Genomic DNA, 23223 nt, shown 5'->3' with positions numbered 1-23223 from the left:
ATGCCTGGCGATCAGTGGCCAGGGGCTCCGCGTCGTTCTGTCACAGCCGCTGCAGTGCAGAGCTCACCGCCAGGGGTTGGGGGGTGTGCGGGGACCACCATCACCCAGTTCCCGCGTCTGAGTTTGGAGCAGGTGTGACCTGTGGGAGATCCGTGCTGGGAGGGCACGGGTGGCCCTACTGTGCTGTGTCCCCTCGCGGGCAGACGGGCACTCGTCTGGACCCCAGTCCGATCCTGGGGCATCTGTCCTTTCCTGTTGCCCAGATGCGTTTCAGTCCAGACCCCGCCCATCATCGGAACCCGTGTCCTCCCTTCTTTCTGTTCCACCTGCTGCGCCACTCATACTGCGGGTTTGGGTAGAAAACCGTGAGGAAAGGCCCATCTCTGGGTCGTACTCTAAAAGCTCGACCTCCACCCCCGCCCCCGCCCCGAGTCTGGAGGAAGGCCTGGCTTGTCGTCGGCCGTGGTCTGAGCCGCCCGCCCCCTCCCTGACCCGCTGCTTTCTCTCCTCTAGCAAGACGCTGGCTCTCGGGGCAGCGGCAGCAGTCGGGAACGCCTCATCGTGGAGCCCCCGCTGCCCCAGGAGAAGGCAGGGGGCCCGGCCATCCCCTCCCACCTGCTCAGCACCCCCTACCCCTTCGGCATCTCCCCCAGCTCGGTGGTGCAGGACTCCCGCTTCCCTCCGCTGAAGTAAGTGCAGGTCGGGGCCCGGGGAGGGTATGCGTGCTGGGCTCTGGAGCCCTGAGGGCCGCACAAGCTGAGCCCAGGAGCCGCCAGATGGTGGCTCAGCCCCGGGCCGGCAGCCCCGTCTGTGCCTGCTGGCCGTTTCCACGCTGAGCCGACGGCTGGCTCTGCCGTCTGCCTGATCCTAAACCCCCAGCCTGGGGCTCCCGGGGCCAGGGGTCCCTACAGGCCGTGGGTAGCGGCCCTGCGCACACTTGGTGAGGACGGCGGGGGGCCGGGGGCGGGGGGGGGCCCGAGGAGCAGCAGCTGCCCGCCTGTGCCCTGGGCCTCCGGCCAGGACCTGTCCTCGCGAGGGAGGCATGGTGGAGGTGCGGGGAGGTTGGCCCGTTTCCCGGCCTGGGGCTCACCTCTGCCTTTCATCCTCTGTCGGTCCCTCCCGCAGCCTCCAGCGGCCCGTGCACCACGTGGTGCCCCCCAGCACGGTGACCGAGGACTACCTGCGGAGCTTCCGGCCCTACCACACCGCCGAGGACCTCCGCGTGTCCTCCCTGCCTCCCCTGGGCCTGGACCCGGCCACCGCCGCGGCCTACTACCACCCCAGCTACCTGGCCCCGCACCCCTTCCCCCACCCGGCCTTCAGGTGAGGCGCCCCAGACCTCCTCACCCACCTTTGGGCAGACACTGGTTGGGGCCAGATTCCCAGGGAGACCCCAGGCGGCCACTCCTCCCAGCCCTCCAGATGAGCCGTTAGGACTTTGCCCCCGGAGGGACATCCTGTCCGAGCTGGCCTTGCCCCACCTCCTCCCTCTCCTGCCGTCGGCTCCACTGGCGCACGTAAGCGTTAACGCACAGAGTGCACGGTTTGTGTGGGACCCGGAAACCCCGCCGGAGACGGCGCTGTACCACTGCTCTCCGTAGAAGCTTCCTGCGTCCTCCCTGACGGGTCGGCAGTAATGCTGTGGACCTCCCCTCCGCAGACCTGGAAGTCTCCTCACTTGGCCTGGGGTGGCCAGCAGGGCCTCGGAGCCCTGAGCTGTTATCATCTGTTGGCCTCTGGGAGGAAGGGGCTTTGGGTCTGTCTGTGGACGTGGACCCTTTCTACAGGGCCTTCATGGCGGCTCTGTGGCCATCTTGCCCTGTCCAGCGCCCCTGGATCAATGACTGTACCTGGCTGGGGCACCTGGTGGTAGGGCTGGGTCTTGCCTTTTTTCCTTTACCGTCCGTGCTCACTAGCCCCGTCTTCTCGCACAGGATGGACGACTCCTACTGCCTGTCGGCCCTGCGGTCCCCCTTCTACCCCATCCCCACGCCCGGCTCCCTGCCCCCACTGCATCCGTCAGCTATGCATCTCCACCTCTCTGGGGTCCGCTACCCGCCCGAGCTCTCGCACTCGTCCCTGGCGGCGCTGCACTCGGAGCGGATGTCCAGCCTAAGTGCCGAGAGGTAAGCCCCGTGCCAGGCCGGGTGTCCTCTGCTCCTCCCTCCCCGGCCCCGAGCACCCCCGCGGTGGCGGTCACACCTCCCCCTGCTCGCCCCGCAGGATGCAGATGGACGAGGAGCTGAGGCGGGAGAGGGAGCGCGAGCGGGAGCGGGAGGCCGACCGCGAGCGGGAGAAGGAGCGCGAGCGCGAGAAGGAGCTGGAGCGCGAGCGGGAGAAGGAGCGCGAGCGCGAGCTGGAGCGCCAGCGGGAGCAGCGGGCCCGCGAGAAGGAGCTGCTGGCCGCCAAGGCGCTGGAGCCGGCCTTCCTGCCCGCGGCCGAGCTGCACGGGCTGCGGAGCCACACCGCTGAGGAGCGGGGCAAGGCCGCGGAGCAGCTGACCCCGACCCGAGCAGGTACCCGAGGGGAGGGAAGGACCGTGCCCGGTGAGCAGTGTGCTGGGGCGGCTCCCCGAGGAGAGGGCCCTGCTGTGCAGCGTCTGCCCGCGGGCCTGGGAGCAGAGTCACACCGTGCCCGTGGCAAGCTCCGAGCCTGATGTCCCCGGACAGGGAGCCGGGGCGAGAGGCACGCGATACGGAGAAACCAGTTGTAGGTAGATGGCTGAAAGGCTCTGCACCGTGGTAAAACGTAACAGAATTCTTAGGGAGGGATAGTTTTAAGTATTTTTTAACCTTAGTTTTTAACATTTTATTTTGTCACACGTACACGTAAGCTAACTTGTGGCAACCGGCTCGGGTGATTCCCAGAGTTCAAGTCTGCTCTGGCGTCTGGGCGTGCGCCTGCCCCACACGCCCACAGCCAGCGTGTCACCCGGATGAGGCGCGCGCCCGGGGCATCCACGCCCCCGGCTGCCTTGGCCCGGCCGCGGGGAGGCCCTTGGAGGGTGGTGCGCGTCTCCTCCAGGAGGACGGGCAGCCGGGGAGGGACTGAGCCTGGTGCTGAGATCCCGCCGTGACAGCCTTTCTCCCCCCACAGAGAAGCTGAAGGACGTGGGCCTGCAGGCGCCCACGCCCGTGCAGCACCCCCTGCACCCGGCGGCCGCCCCGCACCACCCCGTGCCTGGCCTCCTCTCCACCCACGGCCTCTTCTCTCTGCCGGGCAGCAGTGCGGCCACGGCCCTGCTCCTCCAGCGCACCAACGAGGAGGAGAAGTGGCTGGCGCGGCAGCGGCGGCTGCGCCAGGAGAAGGAGGACCGCCAGTCGCAGGTGTCCGAGTTCCGGCAGCAGGTGCTGGAGCAGCACCTGGACCTGGGCCGGCCGCCGGCGCCCGCGGACGCGGAGCACAGGCCTGAGAGCGCCAGGTGGGCCCGGGGATGGGGGCGGCGTCTGCACGAGGGAGCCTGCGTTCAATGAGCGCCTGTGGTTGGCTTCCTGCGAGCCTGCGAGTGTTGTCACTTGTATTTCATTTCACCTTCTAACCCCCGCCTTGGCCGGGAGGAGGGAAGGCGTTTGCTCAGGGGCGTCCATCCCCGGGTAACCTGTGTCTACAGCCGGGCCCTTCCCACTCGGCCCAGCTGCGTCCCGGCAGGGACGCTCACGGCGCCTGAAGAGGGCGAGGGAGAATCTTCATTGAATAATTACGTCTGTTCTCTCCATCTCTTTCTGCCCAAACTTTTTTTTTTTTTGTAATGAGAAGGGGGGCTCCCTTTAATTTTTAATCAAACAGAAAATTAATTTTACTGCTTTTGTAATTTTAAAGGAATACCCGTTTCTCCAGCCCTGTTCTAAAAAATTTCTAAGAGGCCTTTACACCTGTCTCTGGGACCCCTGGCTGCCGACACCTGCCTTGTGAGCTGGGCCCCTTCTTACAGCTGCCCCTGGGGCCTCGCTGCTCCCTGTCTGCTGATCTGGCTGTCACCTTGTGTCCCCCACCCCACCTTCCATCCCTCCAGGGCTCACTCTGAAGGGCCGGGCTGAGACCCACACCAGAGTTGGTGGCAAGAGCCTGGCCAGGCCTGGGGCACACTGGACACTGCTCCCCTTCTCCGGGCCCATCTCCCTCAGCTTTGCACAAAAGAGGTTGGGTGGGAGGATTTCTGAGCCTCTTCCCAGCCCCTGACGTCCATGGTGCTGGCTATCTGGGTCGGAGGCGTTGTAAATGTCCACTTGTTCCCTCTCTCTTTCTCCAGCTTCTGGCTGACTGGTGGGTTTTTTTCTGTGTCCTGGGCATGGCTGGCCTGTCCAGCAGTCCTGCCTCTGCATCCACTGAGGGGATTTGCTTGCTAATTGGGTGTGACTGGGAGTGCACTGTGGCCGGGCCCCTGCCTGGGTCTCCTACCTCCTCCGGCCTCTGCTCCGCTCAGCGTGGCCACAGCGAGGTCTGTGCTGCAGACGCTCCCTCTGCTTCTCTGGGCCCGTCCGAGGCTACGCGGGGGCTGTCGCGTCTGCTTCTGAGTCGCCCTTTGTTCCTCTGGTCCCCGGCACACCCAGGGGGCTGGGCGAGCAGTCAGCACACGTCCAGCATCTCCTGATAAATTCAGGGCGCGCTGACTCCCGAGGGTGTCTTCCTCTGCTTGGGGCTGCAAGATCCCAGCGCAGCTGTCAGGGCCTGTGTGCTGCTGCCCCCAGTGGGGGTGGCCTCTGCCTCGGCCCTCACCTGGCCTCGGTGGTCCCCACAGCAGCGCGAACCTGATGGTCTTTCGGGCCCTTGGGCTCCGGGTTAGAAAACCAGCCTGTGCCTGGCTGCAGCGCGTGAAGTGTTGCTTCGCTAACAGGTTTCATTCCTCTGCTGTTTATTTAAGGACGTACGCTTCTCGATCTGGTTCCCTTTCGTATCCGCCCAGCAGAGGCGCCGTGGCCTTGGTGGCTGTGATTAGCCGGCCCCTCCTCGGCCAGGCAGGCGGAGCCCTGAGAGACGACTGCTCACGTGCCTGCCGTGGCCTCTGCCCTTTCCCCTCCGTCCCCTCAGACCTTACCCTTGGTCTCCGTGGCAGCGTGGGGCTTCCCTTAAAAAAACAGATAAACTTTGGAGAAATGGCAGCCACGTAGCCCTTCGGAAGGTGAATGTTGTTTTAAACGCACCGAGGAAAGGCACTTAGTTCGGCTTCGGGGCAAAGCTGCGTGTCTGACGGAAGGTCCCCTCTGGCTCCCTGCCCGCCTGCGTGTGAGGGGCGCGCGCTCCGGCAGGTGGCCTGGCTCCCTGGGCGTAGCTGCCGGCTGTGAGGGTGTCCACGGAAGCAGGTCTAGGCCGGGTGGACCCCAGAGGCCGGCCTCTTGCTGCTGTGTGTGAGCGCGGAGGAGAGAGGAGGCCGGCCCCCTTGCTAGCGGCTCCCCTTCGCGTGGCTCGCCTGGAGGTGAGGTCGGGCCGGGGACGGGTCTGTTCTCAGCGTGCTCGGAATTCCGGAAGCAGTGGGACAGGGTGAGCTGCTGTGAGGTCGCGGGTGAGAGACGGGCTCGAGCGGGTCTGGCCGGGCCGAGACTGTCTCTGTGCCCTAGACCCGCAGAGCCCATGTCAGGCTCCCTGTCCTCTCCAAAGCGGGCCTGCACACGCCTGCCTCGAGCGGTCCACAGAGAAGGTGGCGGAGCGGAAGGCCCGTCCTCCCTCCGGCCCTGGGACGTGGCCCAGAGGAGGCCTGCTCGCCCCTCCAGCTCTGGCCGGCTCGGGGTTCCCGGCAGGCGGCCTGGGGGCCGGGGTGGCTGGCGCGCCCGGGCCCTCGCGGCTCACGGCCGCTTCTGCTCCCTTCGCAGGCCGGGACCAAACCGTCACGAGCCGGGAGGCCGCGATCCCCCGCAGCACTTTGGCGGCCCCCCGCCCCTCATCTCACCCAAGCCCCAGCACCACTCGGTGCCCACGGCCCTCTGGAACCCGGTGTCCCTGATGGACAGCACGCTGGAGACACGGCGCGCCCCCGAGGGCCACCCTCTGCACGGCCACCCCGCCCCATTTGAGCCCAGCCGCCAGGCGGCCGTCCCGCTGGTGAAGGTGGAGAGGGTCTACTGCCCCGAGAAGGCGGAGGAGGGACCCCGGAAGCGAGAGGCCGCCCCCCTGGACAAGTACCAGCCGCCGCCCCGCGAGGCGGGGGGCTTGGAGCAGCAGGCCTTCCCCCCCGCGCCTGCGCACTTCCTGGCGGAGCTCGAACCGTCCGCCCAGGCCGTCCTGGGCCAGCCCCGGGCCTCGCTCGCCCCGCCGGCCCCCTTCGGGGAGCCCCCCGGGCCCCTGAAGCCGGGCTCGCCCTACCGGCCCCCAGCGCCACGGGGCCCGGACCCCACCTACGTCTACGATGAATTCCTGCAGCAGCGCCGGCGGCTGGTCAGCAAGCTGGACCTGGAGGAGCGCCGGCGGCGGGAAGCCCAGGAGAAAGGTCTGGTCTCCCTGGCGGCCCCGGCCCTCCCTTCTCCCTCGTGCTTTCTGCCCTGGGGTCTCAGTAGCTCCAGGGAGCAGGTTCACTGGCTTCTGCCTGACACTTCTGCTGGGGAGACAGATCCGGGCCCCTCGTCTGTCCTGCCACAATGCGCGTCATCCCGAAGAGCCAAATCGTAGCCTGTCTGTGAAAACAGTTCCACAGACACGCACAATTAACAGGTGATGAACAGAGGCCAGTAAGACAGTCTGAAGTATTAACAGCGCAGCGTAAAGGGGAGGAGGCTGTCGAGAGCGCGGCCCGGGGCCCGGCGGGGACTCCTCTCCTGGGGCTGCCGTCCCAGTTGCAGGCGGTGGGCGGCCCGGGCGGGGGCGGGAGCTCTGGCCGCCTCTCCTTCCTGCCCCTGCACAGGGTGTGGTGACTTAGCCAGCGGCACCCTGGGTTCCCCAAAGAGCCACGGAGAACAGGCGAGCAGGCCCAGGGCAAGCATGGCTGTCCCCCACCTTCACCCCCTGTCAGACCAGGAGGGATCAGGGGTCCAGACCGGTTTCTTCTGCATGGTGTTGAATTCAGCCTCTTAGCCAGTAGCGGGGGCCAAGGCCGAGCCAGTCCTGGTTGGTCTACGTTTTTGGTCTAGGCTAGATTTAGAGCCCCAGAAAGATCTTTCTCCTCCACTCACCTTGTGAGAAGGCGGGGGGAGAGCCCCGGTGCCCTCGGGTGCAGGGATTCTGTTCTCTGCACAGGAGTTTGCATGCATGCCCTGTACCTTGGAGGGGACGGGGACCTGAGTGTGCCTGTCCCCTCCCGAGCAGGAGGGAGGGGATGTGCACAGACAGCCTTGGGCTGCCGTGGACATGGCCCCGGGCCTGTGTGATGAATGGTCCCCTGCTGGGGGATCGGTGTTGGCCAGGAGACTGCCTGGTCACTTGTGGTCTGTGGATCCAAGGGAAGCCTGGTGCCTGCCTTCTGCCCCCCACCTGCCAGCCCTTAGAAGCTCTAGGACTAGGGGTTAATGCACATTTCCACCTGGGGTGAAAGGAATCTGGCTTTGGGGGTGCTCAAAGGGCAGTAGGGCCTGGCCTGCCAGGTGGAGTGCCCTGTGTGTGCCCCCTGGAGAATTGAGGCTCCCTGCCCAGCTGAATAGATCGGTTCCACCTCCAGGATACTACTACGACCTGGACGACTCCTACGACGAGAGTGACGAAGAGGAGGTCAGGGCCCACCTCCGCTGTGTGGCCGAGCAGCCGCCCCTCAAATTGGACACGTCCTCCGAGGTATCCGGGGCTCGTCGCTGCGGTCAGGCTCTGGGCTGGGCTGCTGGCACCCACCTTGGTGCCTGCCTCTGGGCTTTCCCACGCTTGTTGGGACGCCATCAGGGCCCTTCTCCTCCCAGGCCCGGCGCGGAGTGGCCACGGCACAAGAGCTTTGAGGACCCCAGGAGGGGCCCCTGGGTCAGTGGAGGCACGCCACTGCCAGTGGTTTCAAACTCATTTGTTTTCTTTCCCAATCTAGAAGCTAGAGTTTTTGCAACTTTTTGGCTTGACCACCCAACAGCAGAAGGAGGAACTGCTGACCCAGAAGCGGAGGAAGCGGCGGCGGATGCTGAGAGAAAGAAGCCCGTCGCCCCCGACGGTTCAGAGCAAGCGGCAGACGCCTTCGCCGAGACTGGCGCTGTCCACCCGCTACAGCCCCGATGAGATGAACAGCAGCCCCAACTTCGAGGAGAAGAGGAAGTTCCTGACCATCTTCAACCTGACCCACATCAGCACTGAGAAGAGGAAAGGTGAGGCCTGGGCTGGGCGGGGCGGGGCGGGGCGGGGCGGGGCGGGGCCTCGCCAGGAGGGCTGAGGGTCTCTGAGGAAGGAGGCGGGGCCGCGGGCTCCTGGGGGCGTCCTGGGACTCTCGGGCTTCCTCCTGGCTCCCCTCTGTTCTCTCAGACTTGCCCCACTATCTCTGCCGTCACACTTCTCTCTGTCGGAAACTCGCATGGCCCCCTTCAAAGCCTGCTTTGTCTTGTCTCATCCCGGGTGGAATTGAAGATGCGCTCGTGTTCTGTGCACAGCCCACCGTGAGTTTGATGCCTGCTCTTGTCCCTTGTCAGGTCTCCCAGCACCTTCAACCCGCCCTGGGTGTGGGGCGGACGTGCGCCTTCCCGAGCAAGGTGGTCAGGCTTCTCAGCAGCGGGCGTTTTTACTCTTGGCGGCTGCTCTCGTGGCCGCTGGGCTTCGCATTCTGACGGCAGGAGGCTTGGGGGGGGGGGTCCGTGGCAGCTGGGCAGAGCCGACACCCACTGTGAGTGGACGGTTTGCCCTGAGAGATGCTTCCAGATCCGTCTGGCCACCAAGGGCCATGTCGGGGCTGACTCTTGGGCTGGAGTCCATGGTGCAGGAGGAGTGGTGCGGTCTGAACACTTTCTGGGGCATCTGCTTCCTTGGTCTGCCGCTCACGCTCGCTCAGTGCCAGGATGGTGGCGCGGGTGAAAACTAGGCCTTCCTGGGGTACACACCCCCACGTTCCCCTTGCTGCTACTCGCTCACCTCTTTCCAGAAGGAAGTCAGAGGAAAGCAAGAGTGCTTCTTGGTCATCTAGTTGCTTTCACTTATTTCATTAGCGGGGGTATAGCATTCAGTTTTTGTGTTGAACCAGTGAGCTGGCATTCTTGCTTTCTCTTGAGGGGGCAGTGACACGATTACCAGGGCAAATCCCTGGGAACGTGCGTAGTTTTGTTTGTGAAGAGCATCTTTCTGCCTGACTTAATTCCTAGAGGAAGCTGCCGGTGATGTGGCCACTTAAGTTTCAGTCCGTGAGAGGCCCCTGAACTGCGGCGGGAATCTGTGGCATCAGACATCACCGGGTCGGTGTCCCTTTTCCCTAAACGGCAGCCATCGGTGGGATTCGCACTCGCGTGGCAGGTGGCGGGGAGGAGACTGTGTCAGGAAGCAGCCTGTGCTTCCCAGGGTTCTGTGGGGCTCTTCGGGCTTGCTTCCTCTGTCGGGGCCAACTTTTTTCTCTTTTTATAAATTTATTTGTCTATTTATTTATTTTTGGTTATGTTGAGTCTTCATTTCTGTGCGAGGGCTTTCTCTAGTTGCGGCAAGCGGGGGCCACTCTTCATCGCGGTGCGCGGGCCTCTCACTGTCGCGGCCTCTCTTGTTGCGGAGCACAGGCTCCAGACGCGCAGGCTCAGTAGTTGTGGCTCACGGGCCTAGTTGCTCCGCGGCATGTGGGATCTTCCCAGACCAGGGCTCGAACCCGTGTCCCCTGCATTGGCAGGCAGATTCTCAACCACTGCGCCACCAGGGAAGCCCCTTTTTTCTCTTTTAAATAAGAATTCGTCCCCAGAAGCTCGCAGGTACCAGTTATTCACTGCACACACACAGCTGTTCTCGAACACACCTGAAATGTTACGTAGTAAAAGCTGAGAGGAATCTGGGCCCGTGCAAAGTGCAGTTTCTTCCTCTAAACCCAGCCTGTCCCCGTGGCTTTGTGTTTCTCGTTCTAAAGGACTCGCGCCTGCCGGTCGCGGCCTGGGCTGGACTCCTGCTCCCCTTCCCTCCCAGGAACAACACGATCCTCTTGTTAATCTCGGGCTGCTTTTCTCATAGACAAAGAGAGACTTGTTGCGCTGCTCCAGGCCGTGAAGCAGAAGGCGCTGTCGGCCGCGGCGGCAGACCCGCTCAGGAACTCTCCGAGGGACAGTCCTGCTGGGTCCCTGAGCGGTAAGGCCAGCCCCACCCGCCACCGCCCGGGACTGTCCCGGGGGCTGCCCAGGGTCGGAGGCCACCACCCCAGGTCGTCTTCCTCCTGGACACAGCGTGTGCTTCTTTCTCTCCATCTCTCTCTCAAGCTTCCTGTGCGTGGGAACGATCTCCTCGGCCAGAGCGCGAGCCTTGGCAGTCGGGGCTCAGAGGGTTCAGGGGGAGGGTCCCGGCTGCGGCAGACCGTGCCCGGTGGTCAGCGTGGCTCTGGCCACCATCCGTCCGCCCAGCGGTGGCCCGGGTCTCAGCACCTGCTGCTTGGGCTCTGTGCTCCCGTCCATCCACCCTTCGCTCTCTTCCCGGTGTCTTTGTCTTGCAGGCCCCTCCAGTACCTGCTTTCACACCTTCTGTCTCTCTCTTTTGTGGCTCTGACTCTCCTGCACTGTCCTGCTGACGGAGCAGGAGATCTTGTTGGTCCGGTGCTGTTCTCAGCTCTTAATTGGATCTTTCTGGTCGGGTTGGGCTACGTAACTTCCTGCCTTTTGGATGACCGGAAGCGACTTGCTTCTTCCTTCCTTCACATGCTGCTGCTGCTTCTTCTCAGATGCCCTCCTGGGGCACCTTTCAAGGGTGGCCTTGCCGTTAGACACACCCCGTCTCAGACCACACAGTGCACACTGACCTTTAATCAAATGGCTCCGGAGTCCGGGTCCTTTGTCCTGGGTCTTCATTTAGTGGAAGCTCTAGACATCAGGGTTGGCCCGTTCACATTGCAGGTCTTAACACGTTCCTCACTTTTCTGTCTCTAAAAGAACCAGCCACGCAGCAAGCCTCTCTGGATACGGAGAAGCCTGTGGGCATCACTGCTTCCTTGTCTGACGTCCAGAAGGCCACGGAGCCTGGAAGACTGGAACAGCTCCGGCCCCAGGAGCGAGTCCAGGAGCCAGCGCCCGCCAGCGGTGAGAAAGCCAGGCCGAGCGAGACCCCTGGGGGCAAGAAGAGCCTGAGCATGCTCCACTACATCCGGGGCCCCGCGCCCAAGGACATCCCCGTGCCGCTGTCCCACGGCATCAACGGGAAGAGCAAGCCGTGGGAGCCCTTCGTGGCGGAAGAGTTCGCGCATCAGTTCCACGAGTCCGTCCTGCAGTCCACCCAGAAAGCCCTGCAGAAGCACAGAGGTAACGAGGCCGCCTGGCTTTGTTGTGGAGCGCCGCTCAGGGTGCGTGAGGCGCCTGGCCGTAGAGGCAGGTTCTGCCTCTGCAGGTCCAGTGTGGGGCCTGAGAGCGCACCACTTGGAGCGGGTGCCCGGGTGCTGCTGGTCCGCGGACCACACGTCAAGGAAGCTTAGCAAGAGAGGCCATCTGAATTTTTTTTTTTTTTTTTTTTAAAGAAGATTTTTTTTTTTTTTTTTTTTTTAGATTTTTATTTATTTATTTATTTATTTAGGGCTGTGTTGGGTCTTCATTTCTGTGCGAGGGCTGTCTCCAGTTGTGGCAAGCGGGGTCCACTCTTCGTCGCGGTGCGCGGGCCTCTCACTGTCGCGGCCTCTCTTGTTGCGGAGCACAGGCTCCAGACGCGCAGGCTCAGTAATTTGTGGCTCACGGGCCCAGCCGCTCTGCGGCATGTGGGATCTTCCCAGACCAGGGCTCGAACCCGCGTCCCCTGCATTGGCAGGCAGACTCCCAACCACTGCGCCACCAGGGAAGCCCGGCCATCTGAATTTAATAAGGCCCTTCGAGGAGCCTTTTCAGCAAAACCAGGATCCATGCCTTCTACAGCTGAATGATCTCCCAGCTTCCCCTACAGACTCACCTGCAAACCTCCCTGTCCTGTGATAACTAGACCCAGCGAGCACTTTGTGTGACATACTGGTTGCTCCAGCCCCATGTGTGAGCCTCCAGATTCATGCCCCTTGGACATTTTGGTAGGAATCACTGATTGCAGGTCAGAGAACAGGGGTCAGTACATTTCACTGCCACTGAATCAAAGGTTCAAGTTGATTAGAAAAGAATTCTCAGTGATTAAATCACTACTGAGTGTAAAATAAATTTCTGTATACTCCAGTAGCCAGAAGAAAGTCATGTGGTTATCATGCCAAAACCTGTAAAAGAAATTTTATTACTGCAACCTAGAAAAGCTGACTAGGTAAGTAGCACTTTTAGACATACAGGTCTGACGTCAGTATCCTTCAGGTAAGTTAATGCTGTCAGCAGAGATGAAATGATACTCAAAAAGCAAAGGGCAGTGGTTTTTGCAGTGATCTTAAAAAGAAAAAAAAAAACTCTCCAAGGCAGTAGGAGCACTTTATTGGAAGTTTCTTGTGAATCCACTGACTGCCCGAGGCTGCTGTCCACGCGGGGAGGCAGCTTGCACCTGTTAGACCACCAGCAGCAGGGCCACAAGGCAGAGCGGACCTTGTCTACACAGGCCCCCGCCAGTTAGCGGCCTCCTGGTAGCCGGCAGGGTACGGGGTGTGTTCAGGGACTGGAGCGCCTGCATTCCCTGAGGAGCGGGGGCTGATACTTACTGAGGGCCCACTGTAGACCAAGCTCAAACCCACAGTTTCACAGAACACGATGTCGAAGCTCAGGGCCTAACACAGCTGAGCTCGTACACGTGGTGCGATGAATTGAATCCAGGCCTGCTGCTGTCTTACTTATGGCTGCAGTGGGTCTTCATTGCTGCGTTGCGGGTCCTTCTCTAGTTGCGGCGAGCGGGGGCTACTCTTCGTTGCGGTGCATGGGCTTCTCATTGCAGTGGCTTCTCTTGTTGCGCAGCATGGGCTCTAGGCGCGCGGGCTCAGTAGTTGTGGCTTGTGGGCTGTAGGGCGCAGGCTCAGTAGTTGCGGTGCACGGGCTTAGTTGCTCTGCCTGCTGCCGTCTTTATGGCTCTTTTCAGCCCTCCTGATGGTGCCGTCTTTGGTCTCCGAAGGGCACAGGCCTCACCATGCTTCGTCTTGTCCGCGGGGAGACCTCAGTCACGCCGACTCTGTCGCCTGCCTCCAGCACAGGTCCCCGCAGGCCCTGTGACGAGCCGTCTTCTCCTCCCCAGGAAGCGCAGCTGTGCTGTCTGCAGAGCAGAACCACAGCGTCGACGCCTCTGTCCACTACAACATCCCTGAGCTGCGGTCCTCCAGCCGGCTGCCTCTGCCCCAGCGCGACGGGCAGCAGGAGCCCCCCGCCGGGAGGAAGGGCCCCCTGGTGCAGGAGATGGACCCGGACTCAGAGGAGGAGGAGGATGACGACGGAGAGGAGGACGACGAGGACCCCCCCAGGCGCAAGTGGCATGGGATCGAGGCCATTTTTGAAGCTTACCAGGAACACGTAGAAGGTAGGCAGGGGAGCGGGAGGCAGGCCCAGGCGAGGGCCCGGCCCAGGCGAGGGCCCGGGAAAGACAGGGAAGGAACGCTTAATAGGCCAGTCGGCGCCACATTTTGTCGCCAGGCTGGGGACTGTTTCTAAGTCACGGCACTAGCACTCGGGGTTCTCGGGGTCCCTGGGCCACAGCTAGGCAGAAACACCGGAAGGTACGTCTCCGTCAGCCGTTTCGCCTATTTCCAGAACCGTTCCTTGGGCTTCTGTGGGTGCCCGGGCTGGCTTACCGGGGCAGTTCCTCACCGACAAACCTGAGACCATCCTCACTGGAGGAGTTTAAGCGCCAGGCGCCTGTCCCCGCTCAGCGTGACAGCGCAAACCTGGGCCTGCTCGCCCTCTGCTGTCTTCCATTGCACTTTTAAACGTTCTATCAGTCCTGACACTTGCGGCTACGTACAAGGGTCCTGGAAAGTGCAAAGTTGCTTCACTTAGCCGAGCCCCACGTGGCCAGGCTGCTCACGTGTGCAGCGTCTCGGCGACGTGGCCGTGTCCCCCACATGCTCTGTGGTCCTCCTGGACCAGAGCTTTGTACAGGAGGCGAACCCTTGTTGGCCACCAGCATGTCAAAACCCGGGCCAGTGCCACTCCCAAATTCTGTTTATTACCATATCATACAGGAGTCTTAATTTTTATCATGAATATCATGATCATTTCAAATATTTTAAAGTAAGCATTTTAAAACGCGCCAAGTACAATCAAAAGGAATGCCCACGTAGCCACAACCAGTGTCAACTCCTACATTTTGTTTATTTACTTTCTATTGACGTGTATAGTTGATCTACAGTGTTGTCATTTTCAGGTGTGTAGCAAAGTGATTCGGTTATGCATTCAGTTCTTTTCCATTATGGTTTATCACAGAATATTGAATATAGTTCCCTGTGCTATACAGCAGGATCTTGTTTACCCTATTTTATGTATAGTATCAACTCCTACATTTTGCTTCCTTTTCTCCTTCAAATGGAACCCTCATTTTGAATTTATTAAGTACATATATATCCAGAAGGATATGTGTTATATAGCATTCCTTTTTATTTTAACAGAGTGAAATGTATCCATCTTTTCTGGGTTTATTTTTTGGTGCCTTGTTGGAATTCCTTCCCTACCCCAAGGACACGATAACAAATGCATTTCCTTCTAAGTCTTCAAGTTCTGCTTTTCTTATGCGTAGAATTCATTTCTGTGGATGGGGTAAGGTAGAAGTGTAACTCCTTCTTTCCCACCCAGACAACCAATTATCCTGGAGGTTTATGGGGTACCCTCTTCCCCATGGGCTGTGCTCCTGGCAGGCAGTGTACTCCCCACGCGCCCAGGCCTGTCTCTGGGTGCTCTCCTGGCCTGTCCCTGTGTCACTGCCGTAGCTTTGCAGCTCCCCATCGTCTGGAGTAACTCACCCTGACTTTTCAGACAGCTCAGCTGTTCTTGGCCCTTGGCGTTCCTGGTGAATTTTAGGATCGCCTTTTTTGTTCCACCCAAAAAACTCCTGTTAGATTTTCAGGTACACTGAATTTATAGATTTGGGGAAAATGGACATCTTTGATGGTGATGTTATTCCACCTATGAATATGGCGTTTAAATTGTTAAATCATTTTTGCTCCGTGAGCGGTTGACTTTCCTTTTATTAGATCTAGTTTTAGGTATCACTTAGTTGTTGTTACTGGGGATGTTTTAGTTTTTGTCGTCCCTTATTCCTTAGATGATCATAGATGATCAGGCCTGCCAATAAAAACTTCCGTTCTTTCCTTTTGAATTTGTATACATTTCCTCCTTTTTCTTGTCATGCTGTATCGCCTAGGATCATTTGTAGGCTGTTGAACAGGGACGCGTGTGGGGCTCTTTTCTGTGAAACTTTACAAGCGCTCCAGTAAGTTGCTGCTGAGTTTTCTGGTGTGCGGTTGTTGAAAGTCAACTAATGTATTTTCTAGATTTACTGAGATGACAACCTTGTTTTTCACCTATTGATGTTTTCTGATGTTGCTTACTCCTCGCTGAATTTGATTTGTTAGTACTTCTAAGATTTTTAATTTATGTTCTTAAGTGGTATTAGATTGATTTTATTGTACTTTATCCTGCTATCATGATTGTTCTGGCTTCTATAAAATCAGTCAGGTAGCCTTCCCTGGTTTCCACTCTCTGAAACACTTCGTATAAAGGAGGGATTTATTCTTTTTTTTATTATTGGAGTAGGGTTGATTTACAAATGTGTTAGTTTCACGTGTACAGCACAGTGATTCAGTTATGTATATACATATACCTACTCTTTTAGATTCTTTTCTCATATAGGCCATTACAGAGTACTGAGTTCCCTGTGCTATACAGTAGGTCCTTATTAGTTACATATTTTACATACAGTAGTGTGTACATGTCAATCCCAGTCTCCCCAGTTTATTATCCCTCTCCCCACTTTCCCCCCTGGTAGCCATAAGTTTGTTTTCTACATCTGTGACTTTATTTCTGTGTTGTAAATAAGTTCATTTGTACCATTTCTTTAGATTCCACATACAGGTGATATCATATATTTGTCTTTTTCTGTCTGACTTCGCTCAGTATGACAATCTCCAGGTCTATCCATGTTGCTACAAATGGCATTATTTCGTTCTTCTTTATGGCTGAGTAATATTCCATTGTATATAGGTACACATCTTTATCCATTCCTCTGTCAATGGACATTTGGGTTGCTTCCATGTCCTGCCTTATTGTAAGCAGTGCTGCAATGAACATTGGGGTGCACGTATCCTTTCGAATCGTGGTTTTTTCCAGATATATGCCCAGGAGTGGGATCGTTGGATCTTATGGTAATTCTTTTGTTTTCTGAGGAACCTCCGTACTCTTGTCCATCATGGCTGCACCAGCTTATACAGGAGGGTTCCCTTTTCTCCACACCCTCTCCAGCATTTATTGTTTGTAGATTTTTTTGATGATGGCCATTCTGACCAGCGTGAGGTGGTACCTCATTGTAGTTTTGATTTGCATTTGTCTAATAATTAGTGATGTTGAGCATCTTTTCATGTGCTTTTTGGCCATCTCTCTGTCTTCTCTGGAGAAATGTCTATTTAGATCTTCTGCCCTTTTTTTTGATTGGGTCGTTTTTTTTTGATATTGAGCTGCAGGAGCTGTTTGTATATTTTGGAGACTAATCCCTTGTGGGTCTCATTATTGCAAATATATTCTCCCATTCTGTGCGTTGTCTTGTCATTTTGTTTATGGTTTCCACTGCTGTGCAAAGCCTTTAAGTTTATTCAGTCCCATTTGTTTATTTTTATTTTCGTTACTCTAGGAGGTGGATCAAAAAGGATCTTGCTGCAGTTTATGTCAGAGAGTGTCCTGCCTATGTTTTCCTCTAAGAGTGTTATAGTATCTGGTCTTACGTTTAGGTCTTAATCCATTTTGAGTTTTTGTGTTAGGGAGTGTTCTAAATTTCATTCTTTCTTTTACATGTAGCTGTCCCACTTTTCCCAGCACCACTTATTGAAGAGACTGTTAAAGCAGGGGTTTATTCTTGAAGGTTTGAAGTCACTCTCCTGTTAAAACCAGGCTCAGTATCTTTTGGAAAGGCAGAGATTTTATTTTACTCATTAAAACTTTAAATTTTTAACAGCTTAAATGTTTTCATACCTAACCCTTATCTATCTTTTTATCTTTCTTTTTGAAAAGTGCATTGTAAGGCCCATCATTTATCCTTAATTACTTCCTAACCTGTATCCCTTAAAATTGCCTTTCGATGCTAGATCCTTGGTCCTCATTCCACTGGGTTGGATTTACTTTAGTGATACTTACGTACTCACCAGCATGATGGAGAGGGCTGGGAGCAGTGTGGTCCAAAGGAGAGGACTTTGCTGGCTGCCCTAGAGAGAGGGGAACACTCGCCAGGCCTGTGGCCCCTGCATACAGGAAATGTTTCAACATCGCTTGTCTTTTCAGAGCAAAATCTAGAGCGGCAGGTGTTACAGACGCAGTGCAGGCGGCTGGAGGCCCAGCACTACAGCCTCAGTCTCACGGCCGAGCAGCTCTCCCACAGCATGGCGGTGAGTCCCAGGGCACCACACGTGGGGGCAAGGAATGAAAACTGGCTCCTGGGGGTTTTTCTTAAACACATAATGCTTATTTTTGTTCAGCCTTTCACGAGTCTGGGTTCAAGAGCACCCATACAGACAAGTTTTGCAGGGAAATTTTGCCCTTGAGAGATCAAAAGAGTCTCAGGGAGGAAATTCAGGAGTCAGTTGAATACCAAAGATTTACTAAGGAGGGAAGCGTCATTCATTTGCAGACTGTTGATCCTGGAAGGGTGACCATGCTGTGTATATGTGCCTTCGGGGGAATTATTTATTGCCTGTGGCAGTCTCCCCCTCCTGTGATTTGCTCAGGAGGATGGAGGGAGGGAAGCTCTTGAGGCGAGTCAGACCCCCGCCGCCAGGCTCAGCCCTGCAGCTGTGCTTCCTCCCGCCCGCGGGATGGGGGCTTGTCTCCGATTGGGTCTTACACATCTTGGCCGCTCCTGAAGCAGCAAAAGTTTTATAGCGGCAGGGCTGATTTTTTCAGATCTCAGGGTTGAAGCTGAGACAGCACTGGACACCGTTCCTATGGGAGCGAGCAGGTACTGTAAGAATCCGAAACCTCGGGGATAGTTAGAACTGGTTCTAAGTGCTGCAGGTTGGCCCCCGGCGCATTCAGGCATCCCGCCCACATGTTTCCTTACCGCGTGAGATGAGTGTTTTACGTGAATTTCTCTCTCTCTCTCCAGGAGTTGAGGAGCCAGAAACAGAAGATTGTTTCAGAAAGGGAGCGACTCCAGGCAGAACTGGATCACTTACGGAAGTGCCTTGCGTTGCCTGCAATGCATTGGCCTAGAGGTTACTTTAAGGGATATCCTAGGTGACGGTTTCCCTTGCACTAGGCCGAACCTATAGTATAGAAATATTATCTATTTTATTACCTTGAATATTTAATATTTTTCACTGGGAGGTTTGAAGCTTAAAAAAAATGAGAATGTGCCATGCATGAAGCAAAGGATTCCAGGCTCCAGAAAAAAGAACGAACTCACCTTGACTTCAATGCAATTGAATCGCCTTTGTAATTCAGCGAGCAACCCCTGTAGAACCCCCAGTTTTTTCTTTTTAAAGGCAGTTTTCTTCTTTCCCCACGTCATGATTTTTTAATCTGAAGATGAAAGGCTCCATTACCAACACTAAAATTCAATCATTTCTGGCCCCTGGGTGTGTAAGAAAGATTGGATCGGACCGTTGGTATTCTGTCTTGTGTTGCCATGTTACTAGGCCTCGAGAACCCAGGTTGCTCTGGCTGCAGGGGGTGGTGGCCGGTCTCGGTCCTCCCCGGGACTGAGACCTACTTCAGTGGAAGGAAGGTGGGGTGCATTTTTAAGTAAAGGGCTTATTTGTTTCAGTTACTTTTCTGCAAAATTTTCTTCAAAGCAACAGGTCCTACGAGCACACAAAGCAACAGTACTGAAGCCTCACCCAAAGGCTTTTCCCCAGAAAAGCCCTTATCTTACCTAAAGATAAAGCGAATCAACAAACTGAAGGTACCTTTTTATTACTTCATGGGGGAAAATGTACAGAGCTCTATGTACACATTTATTCACACCCACCAGATTGTTACTGCGGTAGGGGTGTTTTCATACAAACGTAAATTTTTGAGAGGAAAGTCAAAGGTGCTTCAGCCTTGTACTGTGTATATATATTAAAAAAACAAAGTTTTGTATGTTTTTATTACTTTAATTATTGTTATAAAAAAGCCTGCCATTTTTAATATGTGGTTTGGAGGGATTTTTGTTGTTTGTTTTCCTGTTTGGGGGTTTGTGTTTGTTTTTTGTTTTGTTTTTCTGGGCAAAAAAAAAAAACAACCTTGCTTTTAGTGTTTGTACTGCTGCTGGTCAGGACATTAAGATATTGAAGTGTTTTTAAAAAAATTAAAGAAGAAGTAAAAGTAAAAGAGCTTACCACTGGCGCCTACGCGATCACTTCATTTTTGAGTTGCACCAGAGTGATGTAGAAAGCCATGGTTACGTCTTACCTCCTCCTGCGCCCCTCCCCTGCTCCGGACAGCAGCCAGTTCACCACAACCCATGCTACGAAGCGAGGAGGGGCGGGCTCCAGTGGCAGCCAGGTGGACGCTGTGTGTGCGCCTTCACGCGCGCAGGCGCACACGGGCTTCGTTAAAAGAGCCTTTGAGGAAGGGAGCGGCTGCTGGGACAGGATGCTGAGGTGTCTTTACAGCAGTCTGCGCAGGTGCAAAGTAGAAACTGTATAGGGTTTATTTATTTAGATGCAAAGCTTTGTACCAGCCTGAAAGTAGGGTGAACAGTGTCTGCGCGGAATTTCTCTTCTTGGACTGACTGACTGTGCCAACCACAGGAGCGGCTAGGAACGGGGGATGATCGTTTCATTGCGAAGCATGGGGGGAGCCCTCCCTGCTTGCCCCAGTTATTGCGGGTTCAGGCAGTGTGAAAACTAGATCAGTAAGGCATCTCTTGCCCAAATGGGCCTGAACCAGAGGCCAAAGCAGCCAGTGGCTGGTCTGCCCGGGGGAGGGGAGGGGAGGGGAGGGGACCCGAGCATCACGCCCTGGGCCCGGGGAAGGGCTGGCTGACCTTCAGGAAGGCTACTCGCTGTGATCAGTGGCCACGCCCTCGGCCCCAGACCTTAGCTGCGTGGAACAGCTTGCTGGCAGATGGCATTGTGTCACTTTATCTGTTCCCACACAGTTTGCTTTGTATGTCTGCCAAGAATCTTCGTTATTAGCAAACTCAGACAAAAAGTGCCGCCAGTATTATCAGCAGTCAGCAAGTGCTTTTCTCTCTACAGAAACGACTTGACGAGAACTAAGGGCTCTTCTGGGGGCCTCCTCCCCTGCAAAGCCACAGAGAGAGCGCCATGTGCCACAGGTGGCGACAGGTGTTGAGAGGGAGCCCCACTGCCAACGATCAGGGCAAAACGTCATTGAATTTCTCTACCTAAAATCTGCTTGCTGTCTCTGAAGGCCTAAGGGTTACATCTTAACACTTCCCCCCAGTCCTCCTTCCTCCGTAGGAGAAAATGTCTGGATGCCTTTGCTCCTCGGCTCTGGTAAGGGTCCTGGCCAAAAAGCAAAGGGAAAAGTAGATCTGATAACTTGCCCCATCCTGTTACCACCTGAGGGGAGCGCCTGTGTCTGCTGGTGTTTCGTTGCTTTTGGGGAGGAGGACGCGGCATGAGGTTAAAGGGATGCCTGCCCAGGGGTGCGGCTGTGTCACTGAGCTAGAACTAACTGCCTTCCCCCTGCCCCGCCTCTGAGCTGCTCCATCACTCTGCTTCCCCATACTCCCACCTACCTGTGAGGGTCTCTGAATATTCTAAGGCTCAAGAAGTAATAGGACAATCAATCAGAATATAACTACAAACCCATAAGGCAACATGAATAAACTAAGAAAAAGGTAACGAAAGTGCACCAGAGACATAGTACCCAATCTCGGGGTTTTTTTTTGTTCCATTCAATAATTAGTTTTATAATCTGAAAACACTTATTCTGAAAGAGCATGGTAGCATCAGAGCCTCTTTTCAGTTTGGGCTTAAAAACTGACAGAGAAACAGAGAAATATGGAATCCCTGAAGCTTTTTGTTCAGCTGTTTTACATTGAGTTTGAAAGACAAAGTTCAGAAGTACACCACATTTGCTCTAGAACTGATCATGGAACTTCTGTGTCAGTATTTTTGTGAACAGTCCTTCACAACCTGTGTCTTCCCATGGCACCTGGGAGAGACGGCTGCCGTCTGCCCTCTGAAGGGGGGTTTCGCTAAACCTGTGCGGGATCCCTTCCAAAAGTGAGTCGTGTGGTTCTGCATTTAATCACATCATTAGCAACCCAGAGCTTTCCCCCAAACTTGGCGCCACAGGTAGAAACAAGCCAAACTGACATGAAATATCATAATCTTAATCCATTATCTCAGATAAGTGACCAAGATACGCTCTTCAAAAGCGTAGTCTATATTCTAAAGGAAACAAAACACTTAATTGGCATTAACATGCTAATAGATTTATACACCCTCAGGGAAACTCAAAGAATATTAAAAGGAGCCCACACCTTCAGCAAAGTAGCGAAGCATTAAAGTATTCTAACAGGAAATCTTAAGTTTGTATGTGGGATGATGTTTCGTCAAGTAGCTCACAATGCTGTCACATCTCCAAAATTAGATTGCATACCCGCCTTTCCCTCTGGGCCACGGCTTACAGTGTAGCGAGTTCCAGGGACCTGCCACCAGATGGAGATGGTCAGCACCGCGATGCTGTTCATCGTACAGCGTGGATTAGCCACTTCGCAGCAGCCCTGTCCTCTCCCAAGTAACCACACTATCGACTTTACTACTTGCAGTAGCCTGTCCCCAACTTTCTGATCCAGCGCTTAACCTTAACTCCTTAACTCTGCCTTGACCCGAGGAAGACCACGCTAATCAATCAGTCATGTTACTTTGTATGTACCTGTGCTTAACTGCTAGAACAGTCAACCAGTACATGGAGGGAGGAGGAACGGTGCCTCGGTCACTCTGGGGGGCAATTTAGATGCTGTGAAATTAAACCTGTTCTAAGTGTACTTGTTTGAATTAACTGTATTGTAATATTATTTGTTGAATGTAGTAATTAGGTATTTATGAATATATTGCTGTAATTTCTGACAACATCCAAAAAATAAAATCTTCCTAAATCATCTTAAGAGAATAATCTTTTCTATGTTATAATAAGGCCAAAAAATAAAAATAAGAGCTCAACGATTACACAGCTTTACAGGTAAAGTGTGAAGACAGATTCATCTGTGCCTCAGCCAGGTTTTAAGAGAAGGGGATTCACGGTGAGATCTGACATAAACAGGACTCCTGAACCGCCACAGTAACGTGTGGTTTCATTCTACGAGATTCCCCAGATTAAATCTGAAGGATTCTGCGAAAGAGAGAGATGAAAAGACAAGTCCTGTCATCTCTTAAGTGATGGAGACCAGGTCTTCTGGGTCCTCATCCCTCCATGTGCGGCCCTTCAGTGCTTAAACAATAGCTGCTTGTGAGAGGGACAGCTGGGTACCCATCTGGGACGGAGGAATAGTGCTCGAGTAACTTGAAGTAAGTTTGTATTTTAAACACTGAAGGGTAAAAACACCAGCAGATATTCTTTAGGCCCACTTGATCACGCACGTACACCCTTCATAACCCTCGAGATGGCATGTGACTGCTTTTGACTGACGGCGCTACCATTGGAAACCAGCTGGTTACTGAACCTACTCATCACAGGCCTAGAGGATCATTTCCCGCCGCCCGCCCTCCCCCCCAACCCCCACCCCCGCCGAAGGTAATGTACTTTCTGTAAGGGACTGAGCCATGCTAGCGCTGAAACTTTTCCTCCTAGGGAAAAAAGCCAATACCGTTACCTGAGCCACTGCTGCCTGGAACTGTCTTCCCCTCAGTCCACCAAGAACCACGTCACAGGCCCCACTTTTCCCCCTGGCATCGTGTCTTCAGCTTCACTCACTCACTCGATAACAGAACTCATTTTCCCCCCGACTTTCCTTTTGCTGATAAGCAACCCTTTAGGGCCTTACCCAGAAGCAGCCAAGAGAACGAGAGATACCCAGAGTGTCGGTCGGAAGTTCACAGTTGCCTGCTAAACCTCTCAAGTTTGGTCCATCAGATCATTCTAGCCACTTGGCCTGCTCCTTTGCATGGCAGTTATGCAGGAACAAGACCCAACAGAG

At 55.4% G+C, this 23223-nt stretch overlaps 1 protein-coding gene across 10 annotated transcripts in view; it reads left to right on the top strand.

Annotated features, from left to right (window-relative positions):
- The window catches only part of GSE1 (Gse1 coiled-coil protein), a 424152-nt gene extending 401964 nt beyond the window's left edge, over positions 1-22188 (top strand). For 9 of the 10 annotated variants that reach the window (XM_068529230.1, XM_068529229.1, XM_068529238.1 and 6 more), the window contains 13 exons: positions 514-689; positions 1126-1323; positions 1935-2126; positions 2224-2516; positions 3097-3421; positions 5808-6421; positions 7583-7695; positions 7934-8204; positions 10027-10140; positions 10932-11297; positions 13171-13449; positions 17412-17515; positions 18232-22188. In XM_068529230.1, the coding sequence (XP_068385331.1) occupies positions 514-689; positions 1126-1323; positions 1935-2126; positions 2224-2516; positions 3097-3421; positions 5808-6421; positions 7583-7695; positions 7934-8204; positions 10027-10140; positions 10932-11297; positions 13171-13449; positions 17412-17515; positions 18232-18366 (3180 nt within the window). In that variant the 3' untranslated portion in view covers positions 18367-22188. The remainder of the gene's footprint in view (positions 1-513; positions 690-1125; positions 1324-1934; positions 2127-2223; positions 2517-3096; positions 3422-5807; positions 6422-7582; positions 7696-7933; positions 8205-10026; positions 10141-10931; positions 11298-13170; positions 13450-17411; positions 17516-18231) is intronic. The other variant, XR_011071602.1, reaches the window with a different exon arrangement.
- The last annotated feature ends 1035 nt before the right edge of the window (positions 22189-23223 follow it).

This window comes from Eschrichtius robustus, chromosome 19 (genome assembly GCF_028021215.1).
Source record: "Eschrichtius robustus isolate mEscRob2 chromosome 19, mEscRob2.pri, whole genome shotgun sequence".
Classification (NCBI taxonomy): domain Eukaryota; kingdom Metazoa; phylum Chordata; class Mammalia; order Artiodactyla; family Eschrichtiidae; genus Eschrichtius; species Eschrichtius robustus.
The sequence above is the reverse complement of the archived record's forward strand: the minus strand, read 5'-3'. Positions and strand labels throughout refer to the sequence as shown.